The sequence below is a fragment of the Corvus moneduloides genome, chromosome Z (assembly GCF_009650955.1).
Source record: "Corvus moneduloides isolate bCorMon1 chromosome Z, bCorMon1.pri, whole genome shotgun sequence".
Lineage (NCBI taxonomy): Eukaryota > Metazoa > Chordata > Aves > Passeriformes > Corvidae > Corvus > Corvus moneduloides.
Window position 1 is genome coordinate 1,268,332 of NC_045511.1, and position 20,784 is coordinate 1,289,115.

Genomic DNA, 20,784 nt, shown 5'->3' on the forward strand with positions numbered 1-20,784 from the left:
ACGAGACACCTTGCCAGGCAAGGGCTATTATTTAGGTGGTGTGTGTGTTCTAAGCTGTGTTTACAATTGTGCTCACAATCTAGCATGGTTCCTACCTGCCATTTTAACACTCAGCAGGATGGTCTGGGCTTTGAGAAGCATCAGGTCAGAAGCGATGTCACCTTTGGGACCGGTAACACCACACAACCTGCAATCTTTTGTGTCAGCAGAGCCCAGCCATTAGCGTAAGCATATTGCAGATACAAAACATGCCAACAGAAGAAAAACGCACGTGCTTCGGATGAGCCTCAGAGGCTCGCAGGAAACCACTGCGATAGAGGTGCAGCTCCGCACTGCCCTCAGAGGGTTGGGTCTGCGGGGTCTTTGGGCAATGAATCATGCAGGATTTCATCTGCTCTTGGGCTGGCAGCACCACGGGCTGGGCTGTGAGGGTCCCTGCTCTGCCCGGGTGGCCCTGGGGTGGAGGCCCAGCAGCCTCAGACGGGCGATGCTCCGCTGCTCTGCCTCCTGCTGCTGCCTCCTGCCCAAGCGCGGCCACGGAGCTCGGAAATCCGTGCGAGCCTTGGAGGAGAGCGGGGCTTGGGCGCGAAATACGGGAAGGAATTGATTTCTCTGAGTCACCTTAGACGTCAGAGGCAGGACTGACCCACACCCCACCCGAGCCCTCCTGTTGTCTCTCTGTCCCTGCAGGGCCCGGCACCCAGCTCTGGCAAACACAGTTCTGCCCACTGCTGGGAGTCACCAATAACTGGCGTTTTCTGCTATTTTCAGCTCTGCTCGGGAGCAGTATCCAGCTTTCTCTGCACACTTGGATGGGTTTTTTTGCACTGATGCTCCAGCCTCTCACCCCGTGAGGAATTGGAGGATGCTCATGCAATGGCATCTGGCAGAGTTAAACACCAACACGAAGCTGCAGCCCCTGACAGCTCCTTCCACTGCACTGGCCATTACTGAGGCTACAGAGAATTACTCAGAAATAACAGTAACTCTGCAGCAGACACGAACAGGTAACTCCTACCCTGATCCCGCAGTCCTTGACAACACGATGTTCCCTAAATCAGAGACTTTCTGCATTCACGTAGCCTGCCTTGTTTGCAGGGGTTTTCTCTGGGAATTACCTGACTTCAAACAAACAAACCATCCATCTGAAAAGCCAGGAGCCTCCTCCTGAGTGGGGCCATAAATACGGAGTCAGGAAGGGAACACAGGGAGGGCAGGCAGAGTGACAGCGACCCTGTGCCCTGCTCCCTGATGTCCCCTGCAACCGTACTCCTTTTCCCCAGGCTCTATTTCTCCCCACAGCCCCGACTCGCATCCAGAACAGATCTGCTCGGGATCATGAAATTGTCTTTTTGCCGTCCTCTGCTGCCTGCCCTTCCATGCCTCCCTTCACGGAGCAAGGGGCAGGAACCCACTGGTAAACGCAAAGCGCGTTTAAGCCTCGGCACAGGCACAACAACAGATCCATGGGGGACCCCAACCTCACCGCGGACACACCCAGCTCAGGAGAACAGATTTCATCTCATCTCACAACACCAAACAGTAGCTCTAACCAGGGGCCAGCTGCAGACCATGCAGTGACTGCTTTCTCCCAGAACACGTGGACCCATGGGCTGACGGAGCCTCCGCCACGTTCCTCCAGTGCTCAAGAGCTCCCGCCTGGAAGGCAACCGGCATTATACATCTGCAGCTCTGTTCAAGATCCATTAGCATCAGGACTGCGTGTCACAGAGTCTTCTCAGCCATTATCCCGGCCTCCCATGCTGCCTGCCCGCTGTCAACACAGCAGGCTGCCCCGGTCACTCACATTATTGCTGCTTTACGATACACTAAGTACCAAGCGGCCAAGAATTTCACTTGTTATTTGGATCTTGACCTCAGATGAAAAGACTTGACTGAGTCTCAAAGACCCACCCCTCTCCCCCTATGTTAAATGAATGTAATTCAAACAAAACTGGGTTGGCACCGAAGTGAGGACAAAGCCTGGCAGAGCGGGTGTGGACATGCCAGGTCCCCTCTCCACGTGCTGCTTGTGCTTTGTAACAGCAGCGGAGCGAGGAACACAGAGCTCAGTCATTTGAGTACAGCAAGCAAACACACGCCTCCCCACAGCCCACTGCTGAGACAGAATGAAACACCTGACCATGTATACTACACACCATGTAAGGCAGTGAAAGGCAGCTGAAGGGCCCTCGAACCCTTCCTGTGCTCTCTCTGCAGCTTTGCAGCACTGCAGAGCCCCAGGACTCTGGCAGAGCTCAGTGCGTGGGCCATGCCCAGAAAACACTGAAGGCCAGGGCTGGACAGGGCTCTGAGCAACCCCATCTAGGGGAAGGTGTCCCTAGGTGTCCCTGCTTGGTGCTGGGGGGTTGGACTGAATGACCTTTAAAGGTCCCTGCCCACCCAAACTACAATTCCATGAATGGAACGGAATAGCCTGGGGCAGAGCGGTCACCAGCAGCGGTCACCCCAGCGGGGGCTCAAGGTCCAGTTCCCCCAAGAAGATCCAGCGTGGCCCAACCACATCGCCGTACAAATGTTCGACGCCTCCCTGTGCCGGCCAGCCCGGCACTGCCTACCTTGTGCGAGTAGTGCTGGTCCACGATCCTGGCCAGGCCGAAGTCGCCGATCTTCAGCACCAGGTCCTCCGTGCTGATGAAGATGTTGGCCGGCTTGAGGTCGCGGTGCAGGACGTTGGCCGAGTGGATGTACTTGAGCCCGCGCAGCAGCTGGTACATGAAGAGCTTGGCGTGCTCCTCGGCCAGCTTGCCCTGCTCCAGCAGCTGCGCCAGGTCCGTCTCCATGTACTCCTGCACGATGTACACCATGTTGAACTTGAAGAAGTCCCCGCGGAGGTTGGCGCCCTTGGGGCCCAGCACCTCGTAGACCTTGACGATGTTCTCGTGGTCGAGGCGGCGGATGATCTTGATCTCGCGGAAGGCGTGCTTCATGCTGCGCGCGTCGCCCAGCGTCAGCTTCTTCACGGCCACCTTGCGGCAGCTGCGGCTGTCCAGGGCTGACAGCACCAGCCCGTTGGCCCCGAAGCCCAGCGGGCGGAAGTTCACGAAGCGACAGCCCAGGTCGTAGCCGTACATGCTGGCGATGCAGTCGCACTTCTCCGCCATCGCGCGCGCCGGCTCTTGCTGCTGCTTCTCCTCCGTCACTCGAAAAGCCAGGAGAGTCCCAGGGCCTCCAGGTCAAAAACGTAGGTGGAAGTCAAGCCTCTCATTATTACTGACAGATGCCTGGGGAGGGCTCTCGCTCTGAACCCATCACTTCAAGACGACACGGGGTGAAAATCAATCTGAGGACATACACACACACACACACACACACAAAGAAATAAATTGTTCTGAGAAATCAAGAGACTTTCCAAGCAGCGCAGAGAAACACAGCCAGCCCAGAGATCTCGAGCAAAGCAGAAAGGTCCTTTTCCTCGAGACTAAAAAATCAGCACTGCTACATTTCTTGGCCCCTGCCTCGCTTCCCTTCTCCGGTACCCTGGAGGCAATGCCGAAGCGCGGGGCCGGTGGCACAGCCCCGTGTCCCTGGTGTCTCAGCGCTGGGGCAGCCAGCTGGCCCCGCCGCGGGGCAGAGCCCAGAGCAGCCCCATGGCTCTGCACTGCCCCAAACCCTCCCTGCCCATAAATCCTGACAGTGTTTTCCCCACCAGCGAGGCACACCCAGGCACTGGCCGGGCTTGCCAGCGGTCAGCAGAGCTTCGCCCTTCCCGATGCTCCTTTTTTGGCACGGGCAGGCCCCATCCTCCCCACCAGCACACATAGAGCCCAACAGCAGCAGGTGTTTTGCAGGCCAAAACTCAGTTTTCCGGCTGCCTTCAGCGCAGAGAGTTTCCACGTCTGCAGTTCCTTCCCACCGTGTGCCTTTCCCTGGCGGATCCAAGTGCTGTCTGATGGTTACAGCGTCCCGGGGAGCTCCCCGCGCTGCACGGCCCCGTCACCCCAGCAGGTCCAGCCTCACTCCTGGAAGAGAAGAGAGGGATCCATTAGACACCCGTGCCCTGCCCATGTAACAGCTCGCTGACGGTGAACCGTGAGCAAAACCGCGACCTTTCGGAGGACCATTAGTTATCCGCTCCCAATGCACACAGCATTACCAGCATTTTTCAGCTGCCTAATTTCCCCTTTTCCATTTGTAAGACGCAGAGAACTGTAACTCTTCCTTTCCCCTTTGCTGCCTTTTTTTTTTTTTTAAATTTGCTTGAAAACGTTATGGAGCGATTTGCAAAGGCTGAACAGCGTGTCGCGTCCGCGACTGCCCATGTGAACCATGTGGCAAAAATAGCACAGAACGAGGGTACAAACCCGAAACAAGGGTAAAAACACTCCCTGCCGAGCAGCCGAGAGGGCCTAGGAGCTTTTCAGCTTGTAACAACCAAAATTGCTCAGGCCAACGAGGCGATTTTTGCAGAAAAAGGCCATTTTTTTTCCAAACTGTCTGTGAGGATGTGACACCCTCTGAACTCAGGGTCCCACAGCAAATGTTGGCAGCAGCCCGGGGATGCCATCCCTGCTCCTGTCTGAAATTAGAGCAGGTAAATATACATAAATATACTTATATATGAAGGATATAAGATTTGTTTTCTCACCCGCTACGGCATTAAGAAGCCGTAACTGGTTAATGCAGACCCAACACGAGCTGAAGCACCTCTGGAGCATGACTCCGTAGCCCAGAGCCTCTCTGCCTTTTGGCTGTGCCAATGCACTCCCCTGAGCAGTGCAGGAGTCTCTCTTCAAGGTGCAGTGGCGTTTAAAGGAAAGACAAGCACCAGGGGAACCCGCTGGCACCACGGCAGACCCCCGGCAGACCCCCAGCCCCTGATGGCAGAGGCACAATGGGCAAATACCAACATCTGTTGGGGATGAGGGTGTGGATTCAGCCAGAGGATCCCAGTGTTTGGGAGATATTCCTGACAAAATGTCATTTTCCGGTGGCAGGTGCCCACGCAGGGGTGGCCAGGGGCTGTTTCAGCTGGGAAAACACAGTCCAAGATCCCCAAAGCACTGCAAGTTTTCCACGGTGGTTTTTACCTGCAAATACTTCACCTGGAAACAGAATGGAACAAAAGGCCTGGAGCACGAGGAAACAGCTGGGCTTTTTTCTTCCAGATGATCAGCTCAAGGTTTCCAACCCACCACGTCTCCCTGCAGCTGTTTATGGATCTCAGCGGAGCAAGGACACCTCTCCCGCTCCCAATCACCCCCTGACGCCTCATCTTGCACCCCATCCTCGCCCTTGTGCCGACCAATGCCCCGTGCCACCCCCTGAGGGTCCTTCCGAGCCCGGGGGGACCTGCAGGGACCACCCAGCAGCACAGGGGCCGTGACCTTGCACAGGGAGGTCCCAGGTCAGCAGCTGGTCCCAGCGCTGCTCAGAGGAGGAAAATAAAATAGAATAAAATAGAATAACTGTGGATCTGCTCCCGTTCTGTTCTTCATGCCAGAATGATGCCTCTGTCCCAGCCCTCAATCACCAGCGCTGCTCCATTAACCTCGCAGTGGGTTCACAGCCTGGTCTGGTGCTCTGCGCTCCCCAAGCCCCTCTGGTGGGACCTTCATGCCCCCCGGCAGAAGTTACCAGGAATGACGAAATACCAGGGAAAATATTAAATGCTGAGCAATCACCCACTGCCGAAGGTGGATGAGAAACACAACGCTCCGGGGCAGCAGGGAGCAGCGATTTGAAGAGGGAGCTGGTTCACAGTTAAAATGTAGACATACGGAGCATCTGACGGCAGGAGGATGTAGGCAGGGCAGGGATACCCTCTGAGGAGCATCTGCCAGCAGCTACCGAGCCGTTTGGCAAGCACTGCCTGCTCCTCCAGTCGGGAAGCAAAAATAATTACAGCCTCTTTTCAATCCAGCAATTATCTAATGCTGGCTTCTGCACACAAGGACTGAACAGAGAAAGCTGCTCGTGCCATCGGGAAAGCAGGGCAGGCACGGCCAGAGAGGTGCCTCGGTCCACAGTGAAACCAAGGGGACAAAACCGGATGGGAACAAGGGGAGAAGGGGAAAAGGGAGGGAAATAAATCCTGAGGCTCTGCAAGGAAAGAGCACCCCGTGCAGGAAGGTCCCCGAGCGGGGTAACCCAGCTGCGAGACTGTGGAAAGGGAGCACGTGTTGCTCAAACCTCCGGGAGCTGCTGGGGGCTCCGAGCACCACAGGAAGGCTCAAGGGCAGCCTGGGACCCGCTGAGCAACCAGGGGGCTGCAGCAGGACTGGGGCTTTCCCACTTGTGGGGGATCACCTGAGCTTCCTAAGCCTGAGCTGGAAAAAAAAAAAAAACCAAAAAAACCCCCCCAAAATTTCCTACTGGCAAAGGGAACTCTGTGAAGCAGGGTTTGGGTCAACATGCTTCCACATGGTGCCATGCTGGCTTCGAGACCCGTCTCTGTACCTCCCCCCAGCCCCCCACCCAGCAGCACCACGCTGCCCAGCCCTCTGGCACTCTGGTCTCATGGGGGTGTCCCTGCCCACGGCAAGGGGTGGAGCTGGACGGTCCTTAAGGTCCCTGCAACCCAAACCCTCCTGTGATTCCATGAGCCAAATTCCAGGGGACTGCTGAGCCCAGGTAGGGGTGGGTGGGATCCAGCGCAAGATCCCATGCCAAGTGTCTTGGCTTACTCTAGACGCAATGGAAAGAAACCAAGCTTTGCCTCGTCAGCCTAATTATTAATAATTAGTAGAGCTCCAGAAGCACTGAAAGGGAAAATGCAGCTCATGAGGGGAAAAAAGGGGAAGGAAGAGCCCTATTTTTTCTCAGAAGCTAGGCAATGGTCTGCGTGGTGCTCCTGGCGCTGTCTCACTGCCCAGCTGAGCGATGGCCCTGCTGCAGCTGCTGCAATTAGAGGGGCTGAGGCAGAACCACCCTAAAAGGACGGCCCTGGAGCCCAGCACGTCACGCCCCTGTCCTGACTCCCGTGGCTGCCTCTCTCTCACTGAACATCCAGGGAAAAGCTGCTGGCAAAGACAGGGAGATGTTCCATGGCCAAGGGACCAGCAGACAACAGGGTCCCACAGGAGTGGGGGAGAGGCAGGTCACGGGGGGATTCTGCCCCTCTGCCTCGCTCAGGGGAGGTCCCACCTGCAGAGCTGCCCCAGCCCTGGGGAACAACAGCACAAGGACCTGGAGCTGCTGCAGCCAGTCCAGAGGAGGCCACCGAGATGCTCCAGGGCTGGAGCCCCTCTGCTCTGCAGCCAGCCTGGGACAGCTGGGGGTGTTCAGCTGCACAAGAGAAGGCTCCAGGGAGAGCTCAGAGCCCCTGGCAGCGCCTAAAGGGGCTCCAGGAGAGCCGCAGAGGGACTGAGGACAAGGCATGGAGGGACAGGACCCAGGGAATGGCTTCCCAGTGCCAGAGGGCAGGGCTGGATGGGAGATTGGGAAGGAATTGCTGTCTGGGAGGGTGGGCAGGCCCTGGCCCAGGGTGCCCAGAGCAGCTGTGGCTGCCCCTGGATCCCTGGCAGTGTCCAAGGCCAGGCTGGACAGGGCTTGGAGCAGCCTGGGATAGTGGAAGGTGTCCCTGCCTGTGGCAAGGGTGGAATGAGATGCCCCTAAACTCCCTTCCCACCCAAACCATTCTGTGACTCAGTGATTGACACTCTTATCTCTGCCTCCTCCACCTGGGACAACAGCAGACCCAGCGGACCAGGCTGACCAGCCTTCCAGGTAATTTTTCCTGCCTTCTCCATTCTCCAAACCGCACCTCTCTCCTGACAGTCCACCAGCAGCCCCAAGGAGCCCCACACAGTGTGCCCACAGCCGCAGTTCTGCTCTGGGGTCCGGGCGCTGCTGCGGGGGAACAACCCCAGCTGCTCCAGTGTGCTGCTGCTGCCACGGGCTGCAGGGAACCGAGGGGAGTGCCTGGGTGCCAGCCTGGCATCATCGGTCCCAGCTTCTCCCCTCTCCATGGCTCTCCACGGCTGTTGTAATGAACAAGTGCTATTTCAGCGGCGCCCATAAACGCAGCAGCGACGGCACGCGGCTGCGGAGGATGGAAAACGCGGTCAGCTTTTACAGACCTACAGACCAGAGCCCCAGCGGCTGCTCAGGATGATGAGGCCAGGATCTGACACCCACTTAAGGAGCCAAATTCAGTGGGAGCTCCAGAAAAAGCGGCAGCAGAACACAGCCAGCAGGTCCTGCAGCGGGCAGGGCGCCAGGGTAGCAGAATTTGTGTGCAGGGAAAATACACCTGACTTGTTTATTTTGGTGGAGGCACCCCAGCCTGCCGCTCGTGTGCTCGACAGAGGGCTTTGCTGGGTGCTGGAAGCCCGGAAAACAAACGGACACCAGCTTTAAGGGATCTGAGTGCTAACTTTATTGCCTTCCCCTCTGCCACTCGCTATCCTGGTTCAGAGGTAGGGAAGTTTTGGGTCCTTCCAGAAGGCACCCACCGATGGCTCTCCTGCGGTGCAGACCATGAATCCCCTCAATTTAATAAATGTGTGTCAAAGCCATCACTCAGACCTGCACCAGGGCCTGAGCGAAGGGTCAGGAGCCCCCGTGGTGCCACCAGCCTGCCCTGCAGCCACCCAGGAACAGATGGACACGGGGAGGTGACCAGAAGAGGACGTGGGTGCTTATACAGAGAGTTAAGCCACCAAATTCCAAAAAACCCACTCTGCATTGAGGAATAGTGCAGGAAATGTAGAGATATTCCCTCCTGACGAACACTGACTGTATTTTACAGCCTCAATTTACCTCTCACTCGCTTTTTCACCAGGGGCAGCTGCAGCAGCTGCCTCTGCGCAGACACAGAGATCTTATAATTGGTACCCCTAGTGCCACGAAACACAAAGATGAAGGAAGAATTGAGAACTTTCCTTTCATTCTCCTGTTCTCTCTCTCTCCCACACTCCTCCGCGCAAGGGAATTGTGTGCCCTGGTGATGCTGCTGGGATTTGCACTGACCTTTCTGCTCCCTGTGCTCCTCTGAAGGCTCAAGGGGGCTCTGGGTGCCCTCACAGGGGCTCAGGGTGCCCTCACGGGGGCTCAGGGTGCCCTCGCAGGACCTCTCTGCTGCCATATCCCAGCGAGATCCCAGCACGTCCCAGCACGAGCCCCAGGGTGATGCCTCAGTGAGCTGTTCCCTGTCACCAAGCCCGCTCCGAGGGGCAGTGACCTCTCTAGCTGGATGAATTCACTAAAGCTCAGGAGTCTGAGCAGGATGTCTGTCACTAACAGCGCACCACGGGCGCTAATTAGAGCGGGGTAACAGCTTGCACTCCTTCTACAGTGCCGGACCCCACAGGCCACTGCACCTCGTATCGGGCAGCTCTGGCAGGAGCACGACGAGATTCACTTCTTCCTTGCTTCTCTTCACCCCAGCATTGCTCTCCCCACAGCAGAAGCCTCTCAGACACCCTTTATCCCTGTCCCACTGCCCCCGCGGTGCCTTCAGACTTCCTAAAGACCCGCCTGTCTTCAGGAAATCTCTCCAGGCTTCAGCCACAGAGCCGGAGTTACCGAAGCAGCAGGAAACAAGGACAAGGCTCCTGTTGCTCTCTGCTCCCACGCCAGCGACTGCTCTGAGGCCGAAATTTAATAACCCCTGCCCATCAATAAACACGGCTCCTGGCGCTCAGCTCTGCAGAGCATCCCACAGAGAGCCCTGGGGAACGCGGCTGCTCAGAGCTGAGTGCGGGTGGAGGCACAGCTCTGCTCCCCTCCTGGCAAGCAGCCTCCTCCCTCCCTGCTGCAGCTCAGGCCACGCACCACAGGGCCTGGTTCCTTGCTCTGCGCCCTCCTGCCTCGCCCAGGAGCTCCAGGTGTCTGTCACGGGGCCGGGGGCTCCCGTCCCACCCCTCTGTGACCCTCACACCCCAGCACGGACGGGCTGTGCTCGGCCCTGGCAGCAGTGGTACATGGGGACACCTGATGTGGCATGGGAGATGCCAGGGAAACAGGGAAATCACGGGGCAGGAACCCACCCCAACAGAACCAGCCCGACCACAGCAGAAGCCGCTCACAGAATCACCAACAGGTCGGAAAAGGCCTCTAAGATCACCGAGCCCAAACGTTAACCTAGCAGCGCCATGCCGCCGCCCCAAATGCCACATCCGGGGGCCTTCGGAACACCTCCAGGCTCCCCAAACCTGCTGAACACAGCCAGAAAACTGCTCCTCTCTGAAGGGCGCTGGAGAACAAGGGATGCTCCTGTGCTGTGTGTCCTCTGCCTGGGGCCTCCACCGGGGACACCCCACCCTGGTAGCCCCGAGACCCTCCCCAGCCCTGCACTCGCCAGCAAGGCTGGGACCCGCCTGGGGAAGCTCCCGCTGATCCCCACCGGCACAGCGACCCCCGGGGCAGAACCAGCCCCTCTCACGCCAGAGCTGGTTACAGCAAGGAGACACAGACTGCCACTCAAAGCAGTGACACTCCAGGCTTGTGAGCGTCGATTTCATCCCCCCAGCCTCGCCCGAGCTGCAGCTGCAAGGCACACCAGGTGCCTGCTTTCCCCAAAGCCTGTTTTCCTGGGCTGTCTCCCCTCCCCTGACCACCCGGCTGTGCCAAACAACAGCCATGCAACCCGCTCGGGGGCAGATCATGTTCCTGTGCCTCTGAAAATACTTCTTACCGAGATGTCTTTGATGCCAGGAGCCGGGCAGAAACTCATCAACACGATGAGCAGATGTGCCGCCAGCTAAAAGCCAGAAGGCATCAAGCAGCACTGCCACAGGAGGAGGGCAAAATCTTGCATGAGCCTGTGGGAGAAGCCGGAGGGGAAAGGCAAACCAAAGAGAAACAGCAGAAAATGACCCCAAAGCCCTGCCGTGACCAGCAGTAAAACACAGAGTTTTCCCATGCACTCAAAACAAGCAGAGCAGCATCACCCAGCACTGCAAAGCCACCTCCAGTGCCCAAATCTCACTCGGGAAAACAGGAATTCTCCTCCTTAACAGCTAGGGCAATTGTGGGCAGGCCAAATTACACCCAGAAAAAAAAAATAAAAGGAGAAAGAAAAATCAGACAACGCTCATTAGTTCACAGAAAGAACAGAAAACAAAGGAGAACTTGCTGACACTCACGGGGGCTTTAGGCAGTGTGGGAAAGCCACCCATCTGTCCCTGAGCAGGCAGCTGGCCCTGGTCAGTCAGCCGTGGAGGGGCTGCGAGTGGCCAAGCAGAGCCCAGACGTGGGGACAGGCCTCGTTTCCCAGAGGGACCCAGCACGTGAAACTGCTCTGGGCTGGGCTGTCTGCAGCCAGACAGCGACCAGACAGTGCCTGAACAAACACGGCCGGGCCCGTCTGCCCAGGGCCAGCAGCGCCACCCCACAGCCTCCCGCCGTCCCCTGGCACGGCACCGCGCTGGGAGAGCACAGCTCCGTCCTGGGGGCACCCACCCGTGCCACGCACCCACCACAGCTGGGCGGCCCAGCAGCTGCTGCACCTGTAGCTCAGTCCCACTGCCTGGTCAGCCCCAGTCCCGCTCCCTGGTCAGCCCCAGTCCCTCTCCCTGGTCAGCCCCAGTCCCTCTCCCTGGTCAGCCCCAGTCCCGCTCCCTGCTCAGCCCCAGTCCCGCTCCCTGCTCAGCCCCAGTCCCTCTCCCTGGTCAGCCCCAGTCCCTCTCTCTGGTCATCCCCAGTCCCGCTCCCAGGTCAGCCCCAGTCCCGCTCCCTGGTCAGCCCCAGTCCCGCTCCCTGCTCAGCCCCAGTCCCGCTCCCTGCTCAGCCCCAGTCCCAGGTCAGCCCCAGTCCCTCTCTCTGGTCAGCCCCAGTCCCGCTCCCTGGTCAGCCCCAGTCCCTCTCCCTGGTCAGCCCCAGTCCCGCTCCCTGGTCATCCCCAGTCCCGCTCCCTGGTCAGCCCCAGTCCCGCTCCCTGCTCAGCCCCAGTCCCTGGTCAGCCCCAGTCCCTCTCCCTGGTCAGCCCCAGTCCCTCTCCCTGGTCAGCCCCAGTCCCGCTCCCTGCTCAGCCCCAGTCCCTGGTCAGCCCCGCTCCCTGCTCAGCCCCAGTCCCTGGTCAGCCCCAGTCCCTGGTCAGCCCCGCTCCCTGGTCAGCCCCAGTCCCTGGTCAGCCCCAGTCCCTGGTCAGCCCCAGTCCCTCTCCCTGGTCAGCCCCAGTCCCTCTCTCTGGTCAGCCCCAGTCCCTCTCTCTGGTCAGCCCCAGTCCCTCTCCCTGGTCAGCCCCAGTCCCTCTCTCTGGTCAGCCCCAGTCCCTCTCCCAGGTCAGCCCCAGTCCCTCTCCCTGGTCAGCCCCAGTCCCGCTCCCTGGTCAGCCCCAGTCCCTCTCTCTGGTCAGCCCCAGTCCCAGGTCAGCCCCAGTCCCTCTCTCTGGTCATCCCCAGTCCCGCTCCCAGGTCAGCCCCAGTCCCTGGTCAGCCCCAGTCCCTCTCTCTGGTCAGCCCCAGTCCCTCTCCCAGGTCAGCCCCAGTCCCTCTCTCTGGTCAGCCCCAGTCCCTCTCTCTGGTCAGCCCCAGTCCCTCTCCCAGGTCAGCCCCAGTCCCTCTCCCAGGTCAGCCCCAGTCCCGCTCCCTGCTCAGCCCCAGTCCCTCTCCCTGGTCAGCCCCAGTCCCGCTCCCTGGTCATCCCCAGTCCCGCTCCCTGCTCAGCCCCAGTCCCGCTCCCTGCTCAGCCCCAGTCCCTGGTCAGCCCCAGTCCCTCTCCCTGGTCAGCCCCAGTCCCGCTCCCTGGTCAGCCCCAGTCCCTCTCCCTGGTCAGCCCCAGTCCCGCTCCCTGGTCATCCCCAGTCCCGCTCCCTGCTCAGCCCCAGTCCCGCTCCCTGCTCAGCCCCAGTCCCTGGTCAGCCCCAGTCCCTCTCCCTGGTCAGCCCCAGTCCCGCTCCCTGGTCAGCCCCAGTCCCTGGTCAGCCCCGCTCCCTGCTCAGCCCCAGTCCCTGGTCAGCCCCAGTCCCTGGTCAGCCCCGCTCCCTGGTCAGCCCCAGTCCCTGGTCAGCCCCAGTCCCTGGTCAGCCCCAGTCCCTCTCCCTGGTCAGCCCCAGTCCCTCTCTCTGGTCAGCCCCAGTCCCTCTCTCTGGTCAGCCCCAGTCCCGCTCCCTGGTCAGCCCCAGTCTCTCTCCCTGGTCAGCCCCAGTCCCTCTCCCTGGTCAGCCCCAGTCCCTCTCCCTGGTCAGCCCCAGTCCCTCTCTCTGGTCATCCCCAGTCCCGCTCCCTGGTCAGCCCCAGTCCCAGGTCAGCCCCAGTCCCTCTCTCTGGTCAGCCCCAGTCCCTCTCCCAGGTCAGCCCCAGTCTCTCTCCCTGGTCAGCCCCAGTCCCGCTCCCTGGTCAGCCCCAGTCCCTCTCTCTGGTCAGCCCCAGTCCCAGGTCAGCCCCAGTCCCTCTCCCTGGTCAGCCCCAGTCCCTCTCCCAGGTCAGTCCCAGTCCCTCTCCCTGCTCAGCCCCAGTGTGGCCAGCTGTGGTTTCCATTCTGCACCGGCTTTTGCTGACTGACACCACACTGATTTAAAACCAGCAGAATTATCTCCGTTAACAAAATAAAGCAGTTCCTGGAAGGGATGACTCAGAAGCCTCTCCCCTCACCATAAATCAGAGCAGAAACACGATACCTCACCGGGGCAAATCACTTTGCCCTTTTGGTTTGGCACCTACAGCCTTTTCCTCCAGAAAAAAGAGATCAGAAATTGGCACTTTGTCAGCGTTGAGCCCTTCCTCCCCGGGACGCCACGGGTCAGGGCTTTGCCTGTGTTATCACTGGAGGGGCTGGGCGAAGATAAGCAGAAGCAGGATGGTTATTAAAAAAATAATTTTGCAAAAATTACAGAAACAGCCCTAGAGGTTTTCTATCGTCTCTGAGAAGCCTGCACCAGGAATTTGCTCCAAAGGACGTATGTGCAGCATGTGCCAGCAGGCAGAGAGATGGCAGAGCAGCTCCTCCAACCCTCCACGGGCCCCAGAGATAGGGATCTCTCCGAGAGACAGCCTGATGTCCTCTCACAACACTGCCCTGGATCTCACAAAGTGCTTGCACAGAGCCGGGCCATGGCCTCCCCTTTAATCCTCCTGCTCACTGACAAATCTCATCCCGTTTATTCTGGGGCCAGGGCTGGACCACTCGCAGATCTGCGTGCTCAGCTTGGGCAAACAACGAGGACAGGCTTTGTGGAGAGGGAAAAAACCTGCACTTGTCTGCACAAACCATTTGGCAAAAGGTTTCCACCCTCACTCCTCATGCTGCAGCGCCACAGCAATGGCCCCAGGCTGGCACGGCAGGAGAGACCCTCCCAATGCGATGGAAAGGGGCAAAGCCATGGGGGGAGGAGACCTGGACTGTGCCCCCATCAGAAACACTCCCGGTGCCCCTCTGCTCTCCCAGGCAGCAGCCCCGGGGCTTGGGGAGTTGCAGCTCCAGCCCCGTGTTCATGCCTCTGCCGCCTGGAGAGTGGCCGGATGAGACACCCATCTGCAGACAGCCCTCTGGTCAGCTGTGGCCAAAGGGATACTCCACTGGGGCCACAGGGCTGCTAGGCCAGTGCTGGACAGCCCGGCCATGGAAAGGGACCTGGGCATCCTGTGATGGCCAGCTGGACCTGAGTGAGCAGTGCCCCGGAGCCAGGAGGGACATCCCTGTCCTGGGGGCACCAGGGTCACCAGCGAGGGAAGGGACTGTCCCGCACCGGGGCTGCCACAATGCAAGAAAGATGTAAAGCTCAGAGAGTCCAGAGGAGGGACATGGGGATGGGGAAGGGTCTGGAGGGGCCACATGAGGAGCAGCTGAGGGCACTTGGTCCATTCAGGTCGAGGAGACTGAGGGGAGTCCTCGCTGCACTTACAGCTTCCTTGTGAGGGCAGCAGCAGAGGCAGCTCTGATCTCTGCTCCCTGTGACAGGGACAGGACTCAGGCAACGGCTGGAGCGGTGCCAGGGAGGTTTAGGTTGGAGATCAGGGAAAGGCTCTTCCCGCAGAGGGTGCTGGGCACTGCCCAGGCTCCCCAGGGAATGGGCACGGCCCCGAGGCTGCCAGAGCTCCAGGAGCGTTCGGACAGCGCTGCCAGGGATGCCCAGGGTGGGATTTTGGGGTGTGCGTGCAGGGCCAGGGGCTGGAATGGATGATCCTGGTGGGTCCCTTCCAGCTCAGGAGATTCTGTGATTTGATGATGATGGGGCAAGGCCACCGAGCAGAGCCAGGACCGAGCAGAGCCAGAACTGAGCATAGCCAGAACCGAGCACACAGAGCCCCGTAACCCACCCTACCCAGCCAAGGCTGCCCAGGCCCTGGCAGGAATCAGCAGGACCTCCAGCAGCCTGCCCAGATGCAGCGGGGCACAGTGACCACTGCGGTATTTGGCCCCTGTCCAGCCAGTCCATGATCCAAGCACATGGCAGCTCAGGAGGAAACCTCTCCTGGGCAATTCCCCACTCTCTGGGTGGGCTGGAGCTGCCTTCGGCCCACACTGCTCTGCTGCTCCTCGCTCACAGCCAGCCTTCCGTGGTGCCTGACCCACACATCCAATCTGCCTGGGGAAGCAAGGCAGGTCCTCCCATCGTTGGGAGGGATCACTCAGCATCCCAAAACCCGCCTTTTCCTTGGGCTGACTCCCTGGAGAGCGGGGCCATCCCACGCCTGCAAACAGCGACACAGGAATCCCACACCACACACGGCAAAGCTCCCCCTCATCTACTCTGGGAAAAAGACCCAAATCTCTGCTGCTTTAGTGCTTCCCAGTAATTTTGGGAGATCCTGTTGCACAGCCACGGGATGCCAGCAGCCAGCAAAGCTGAGAGGCAGTGGCAAAAACGCGCTGACATCGTCACAAACAATGCAGGACATTTTCCAGGGAATTAAAACAAAAATATTGTAAGTCCTGCTCCTAAAATAGACAGGCCAAACCCAAAATGCAGTCCCAGTGACTCTCAGCCACCCACATAACAGACAGGGAATAAAAGGCTTTGCTGGACCACTGCTAAAGCTTGCTGTCAGTATAATCACCTACCACTATAATGAGATTACATGGATTAGCTGTATTTTAAGGAAACATCAATGAGCTGGACAGCCTTTCCAGGCAGGTTTTCAGAGCTGCACAGAGCAATACTGCAAGAACCAGGAGGCTATTTTTAGAAAGCTTTTCTCCAAATAACCCGGGTGGAGGGAAATCACAGGGCAGCAGAGGTGTGCTGATGTGGGCAGCAGCTGAATGAATGAACGCTGCTCTCTGAGAGGGAGACAGACCCATCCCTGCCTTCCCTTGGCTGAGCTGCACAAGAAATTAACTGAGCCGGACCCAAGCCTGCATTCCTGCCATGCCGTGCTGAGAAATGGATTCAGGGGTTGGAGGGGAGCAGGAACACAGGACACACTGTGCTGAGCGAGGAACACCGAGGCCAGCCTGACCCAGGATGAATGCGCTGGGATTGCTGCCTGGTGCCCTCGGGGCACCTGCACTCCCACGGAGCTGACAAGCCCCAAGCCCTCTCAGGCTGTACACAGGGCAGCTCCCAGGAAAATTCCCCAAAAATGAATCAGGGATTAAGACTTCCCGGCCACCACAGTATCCATCACCACGTGGGACCTCAGCGCTGTCCCATGCAGCCTGCCCAGCACCTGGAGGAACAGGTCTGCTCAGCAGGCATCACATTCTCACCCAGGAAATCCCACACTCACCTACCCACCCTCATCTTCTCCCAGCAGTCCTCAGGATTTAGGAGGAACTCTCAGGCAATCTGTTTTTTTGTTGCTTTTTGTCCTTGGAGCTTACTCCTACAAAACACCCATCAGCCATGCGAAACAAACTGTGCATTTCATTTTCCAAAGTCCTTCACTCTTCCTTTCCAGCATGGATCCAACCTGGAAGCCTTGGGGAACTGCAGCCTGGATACTCTGCTCCCCACGCTCCACCCAGCATAACCTTGCACCTTCTCCCTCTTGTCGTGACTCAGCCAGGGCCTGTGAGTAAAACCCAATTAGGGATTAAACATCAGAGCAGCTCAGCAAAAGGATGGCCCCTACCCCAGGCAGCTCACAGCCTGGGATCTTTAGCTCCCACCATGGTGAAGCGACAAAAATAACCCATTAAAAAGCCACTTTAATTGCCTTGCCAGTGGTTTGCACAAACTCCAGCTAACGCTGGAGGTAAAAATGAGTTAAAAGCCTTAAATAGAAAATTCTCTTTCATTACTCCCACTTCTACCCTTAAATTTTAATGGGGTTGCGGTGAGGGAGGAAGCACACCCAGCCAGGCCTCCAGCTCCTCTGCAGCATGGACCAGGCTCGGTTCTGCTGGGTTTGCTCCACCACGGGCCCCTGTGCAGGCTGCCCTGGGACACAGCACCAGGCTGCTGCCAGGCACAGCTCAGGGAGCCCCAGAGTTCGCATTCCTCATGCCAAGAGAGCCTTAACCAGGACAACAGAATTTACAGGGTGAACCCTGCACCAGAGCCCCGCAGAGCCTCGGGAAGTTCTGCTGTGTCCCACGTGTGGTTGTGCTCCTCAGTTGCTGCCCAGAGCAGAATCCCAGAAGGTAAGGGGCTAATGTGCATGTCCCAAACACCGATAGCTGGATGGTGTGGAGCCAACCAAGGATTTTTGGGAATAACAGCCAAGGATTGTTGGCAAAAACACACATGAGAAAGACCACGATGTGGCTGGAGAAGGGGCCTTATGGAGGAAGGGCAGCTTTTCTGGGATAAACCCCCTGGTTGTGGCTCCTGCAGAAAAGCACAGCCCGGCTCAGCGCAGGCGCCGGGGTGAGGCTGAGAAGGGCCAGGGACCGTAGGGGCAAACAAGACCATCCAAGACCTCAGAGCCTTCAACCCATTTCCAGAAAGGTCTGAAAGAACTGACTGTGAATGAGAACTGATTTGCACAAAAAGTGAGAAATGTCTCTCCAGGGAGGGGAAGCCTCAAAGGTGCCCCAAAAAGCCCAAGGCCCCAGGACCCATCAGCTGGATCAACACTGGAGCCAGGGCTGGTGATCTCTTTTTCTTCTTCTCTCTCTCTTTTCAATTCATCTCTTTCTTTCTCTTTTCCTTTTCATCTTACCCCTTTATCCAAACTCCGCTGCCGTGTGCTTATGCTGCAAGATCAAGGACTGACAGACCAATTTCCGTGCCAAGTGTGTAATCTACTAAAAAACCTTGTGAGCTTTTGTTGTTCCTTCCAACCCATGAATCCTGGGTGCTCCCTCCTCCCCAGGGGTGGGACAGCACACCCAGCACGCCGCGTCCGAGCCGATCACGGCTCAGGAGGAGAAACGTTCCACCACCACACTTTTGGTGAAGAAAAAGACACGAGCAGGAGGTGAGCAGAGGTCTCAGAGCCCAAAGGGCACCTCACAGGATCACAGCCCAGCACTGCCCGATGCACAAGGACCACCTGAACCCAGCATGACCCCGGTCCCCATCCAGAGCTGGGGGCCCAGAAGGGAGGAGGGAACGGGGCAGCAGCTCCAGAGCACAACTGGGAGCTTGCTGGTGGTTTGGGCTGGTCTGCTCTGTTTCCAAACCTGATGGGTACATGCAGGGTTAGAGCACAGCCTCGCTGAGGAGAGCAATGCAGTCAGGGTCCTCTGCACCAGCTCGGGCTCGAGACCCGCCGTGACCAGCATTTATTTAGCTAAATGTTGCTCTGAAACATCCCTTCTGCTCTGCCCACGACTGTGAAAGGGCCATCAGGATGGAGCAGTTTCACAGCCTTAATCCCTTCCTTCACTTTTGGCTCCAGTGGGCAGCAGGATGACCATTTTGCAGAAGGAATCACGCCAAGTAAACCTGGCTGAGGGGTTTGGTTTTTAAGTCCCAGAGACTCGTTTTCTTCCCCTCCCCTTTCAATCGCTGTTGCTCACAAAATTCTCATGTTTCCAAAGCATTTTGCAGCTCTTAGAGTACTTTGCTGGGATAAAGAAAAGCTGACACACATATTACAGCAGCAAAGATTATTTCTGCTGTCTGAGTAGTAGCAGGCACGTGAGATTTATCCAGATAAAGGAGGTCAGAGTCGGAAATGAGCTTAGATTCCAGGCTGTGAGTCCAAATCACCGGGAGATTTGGTGTCTCCACGGGGGGACAGGCACTCTGCACCCCAGCAGGGAGTGTCCTGTGTCAGCATCACCCCACGCCCTCCCTGGGTCTGCAGGGCTGCCTGCCCTCCTCAGCCCCACGGTGAAGGGAGATGGGCGAGACAAGCACAGGCACCGACCCAGGCCCCTCCACAGGGGGCAAAGAGCTTTCCAAACCTTGCCATGGCATTCTTCTCCCTGTCTGCTAATGCTGTTCAGCCACGGCATTAATCCTGTGACTGCTCCTGGGGTCGGCTGGAACACACAGAATTTTCACGTCCTGAAAAGATCTTGTGAGTATTAGAACCGGGATTTCGTCCCAGCTACTTCTCCTTTTCCACACTACGCCCCACGTTTGAAGCAGACAGCACTTAGCGTCCCAGCTCAGAGATACGTGATTTTCTTTTAACCTCAGACCCATCTTTAACAGAGGAGACTGGGGCACTCCTAATGACTCAAAGAGACGAAGGCTCTAAAAGCCTTTCCCGAAAGCAGATTTGGCTCCGTGCTCTCCAAACACACGAGATAAGGAGGCTCTTCTTCGAGTGCTGCGACCAAACTCCAGCCCTGCCTGTGCCTGCAGCCCTCACCGCGCTCAGGGAGCTCCCTGCAGCACTCTCACTCTGCTGATCGCTCGGTATTTACCAAACCATGCTGTGTCCCCCGGACAGGCAGGGCAGGGGTGCAGCGGTGCCTGTGGAGCCGCAGGGACACACGGATGGCGTGGGCACCCATCCCGCCCCACATCCAGAGAGGATTTTGGGAGCAGGTGTGGCCACCTCGTCACCCTCAGCAGTTTTCTGTCCTTTCAAAAAAGCAGGACAAGCCCCTGCCTAACGACAAGGGCAGGTGAGGATTGGAATGAGAGACAAGGCAAGTCAGTCACATCGAACAGTGACATTTTCTGGCAAATACAGAGCCCACCGAGATGCGCTTTGCCACTGCCCTCCCCCTCATCCAAGCAGAAAGGAGAGGACTCAGAGGTGGCACCATGCACATCTTGATCCCTTCACATCCACCACTTCGGGCTCCAACTTCGTCTTCCTGAAGGAGTCTCATCAAATTTCACATTTCTTTGACTCTTCTACCACAGAGCCCCAAAACTGACGTCAGGTGTAGAGCACGCACAGGGGGGAAAAAAGAGAAACTTCGATTTTGCACTAAGATGTAGCCCCTGAAGTTTAGAAAACGGTGGCGCAGGCGTGAGGGAGAGAGGAACCCATCCCAGCTTCTGTGCTAGCACAGCTGGACGCACATCTGGCCCCAGCGCTGCAGCATCCCTTTCCACCCAGCAGGAACTCCGGGAGCTACAAGGTCCCTCTCCATCCCACCGGCATTTCTGCCTCACAAGACTTCCTTTTCTGGCTCCCCAGAAACAGCTCCCTGGCCACCACTCCCTGCTCCCAGCCTTCCCGAGCAAGAGGACGGGCCTTGCCTGCTCACTGCCTTACTGAAAGCACATCATTATTTCTCATTTATGGCATTTCTGCACCTGTGGCCACGCTCAGCCTGGGAGATTATGTGGAAGGGAACTAAGCCTGGCCTGCTTGTTTCAAGCTCTGCATAAAGCCTTTCTCAAGTCAATACAACCTCACATTAAAAAAAAAAAACCAAACAAAAAGCTAAGGAGGAAGCAGAATTCCCAGAGAGCAGAAGAACTGCAGTTCTTAAAATAAATAATCTGAAATACTCTCCTGAGTCCAGGTGCCCAAGTACAGGTCAGATCTCCTGTAAGAGAGATGCAAACCAGCGACAGAATCCCAGAATTATTTGAGTTGGAAGGGACCTCAGAGCCCATCCGGTGCCACCTCCTGC

General features: G+C 57.8%; 1 protein-coding gene across 6 annotated transcripts in view; it reads right to left on the reverse strand.

Moving 5' to 3' along the window:
• MAPK4 (mitogen-activated protein kinase 4) overlaps positions 1-20,784 on the reverse strand; it is a 47,885-nt gene that overhangs the window by 19,017 nt on the left and 8,084 nt on the right. For 2 of the 6 annotated variants that reach the window (XM_032096237.1, XM_032096242.1), the window contains exon 2: positions 2,580-3,983. In XM_032096237.1, coding sequence (XP_031952128.1) covers positions 2,580-3,125 — 546 coding nt within the window. In that variant the 5' untranslated portion in view covers positions 3,126-3,983. Of the gene's footprint in view, positions 1-2,579; positions 3,984-5,051; positions 6,286-10,600; positions 11,454-20,784 lie in introns of those variants that run through there. The other 4 variants (XM_032096241.1, XM_032096240.1, XM_032096238.1 and 1 more) reach the window with 4 other exon arrangements.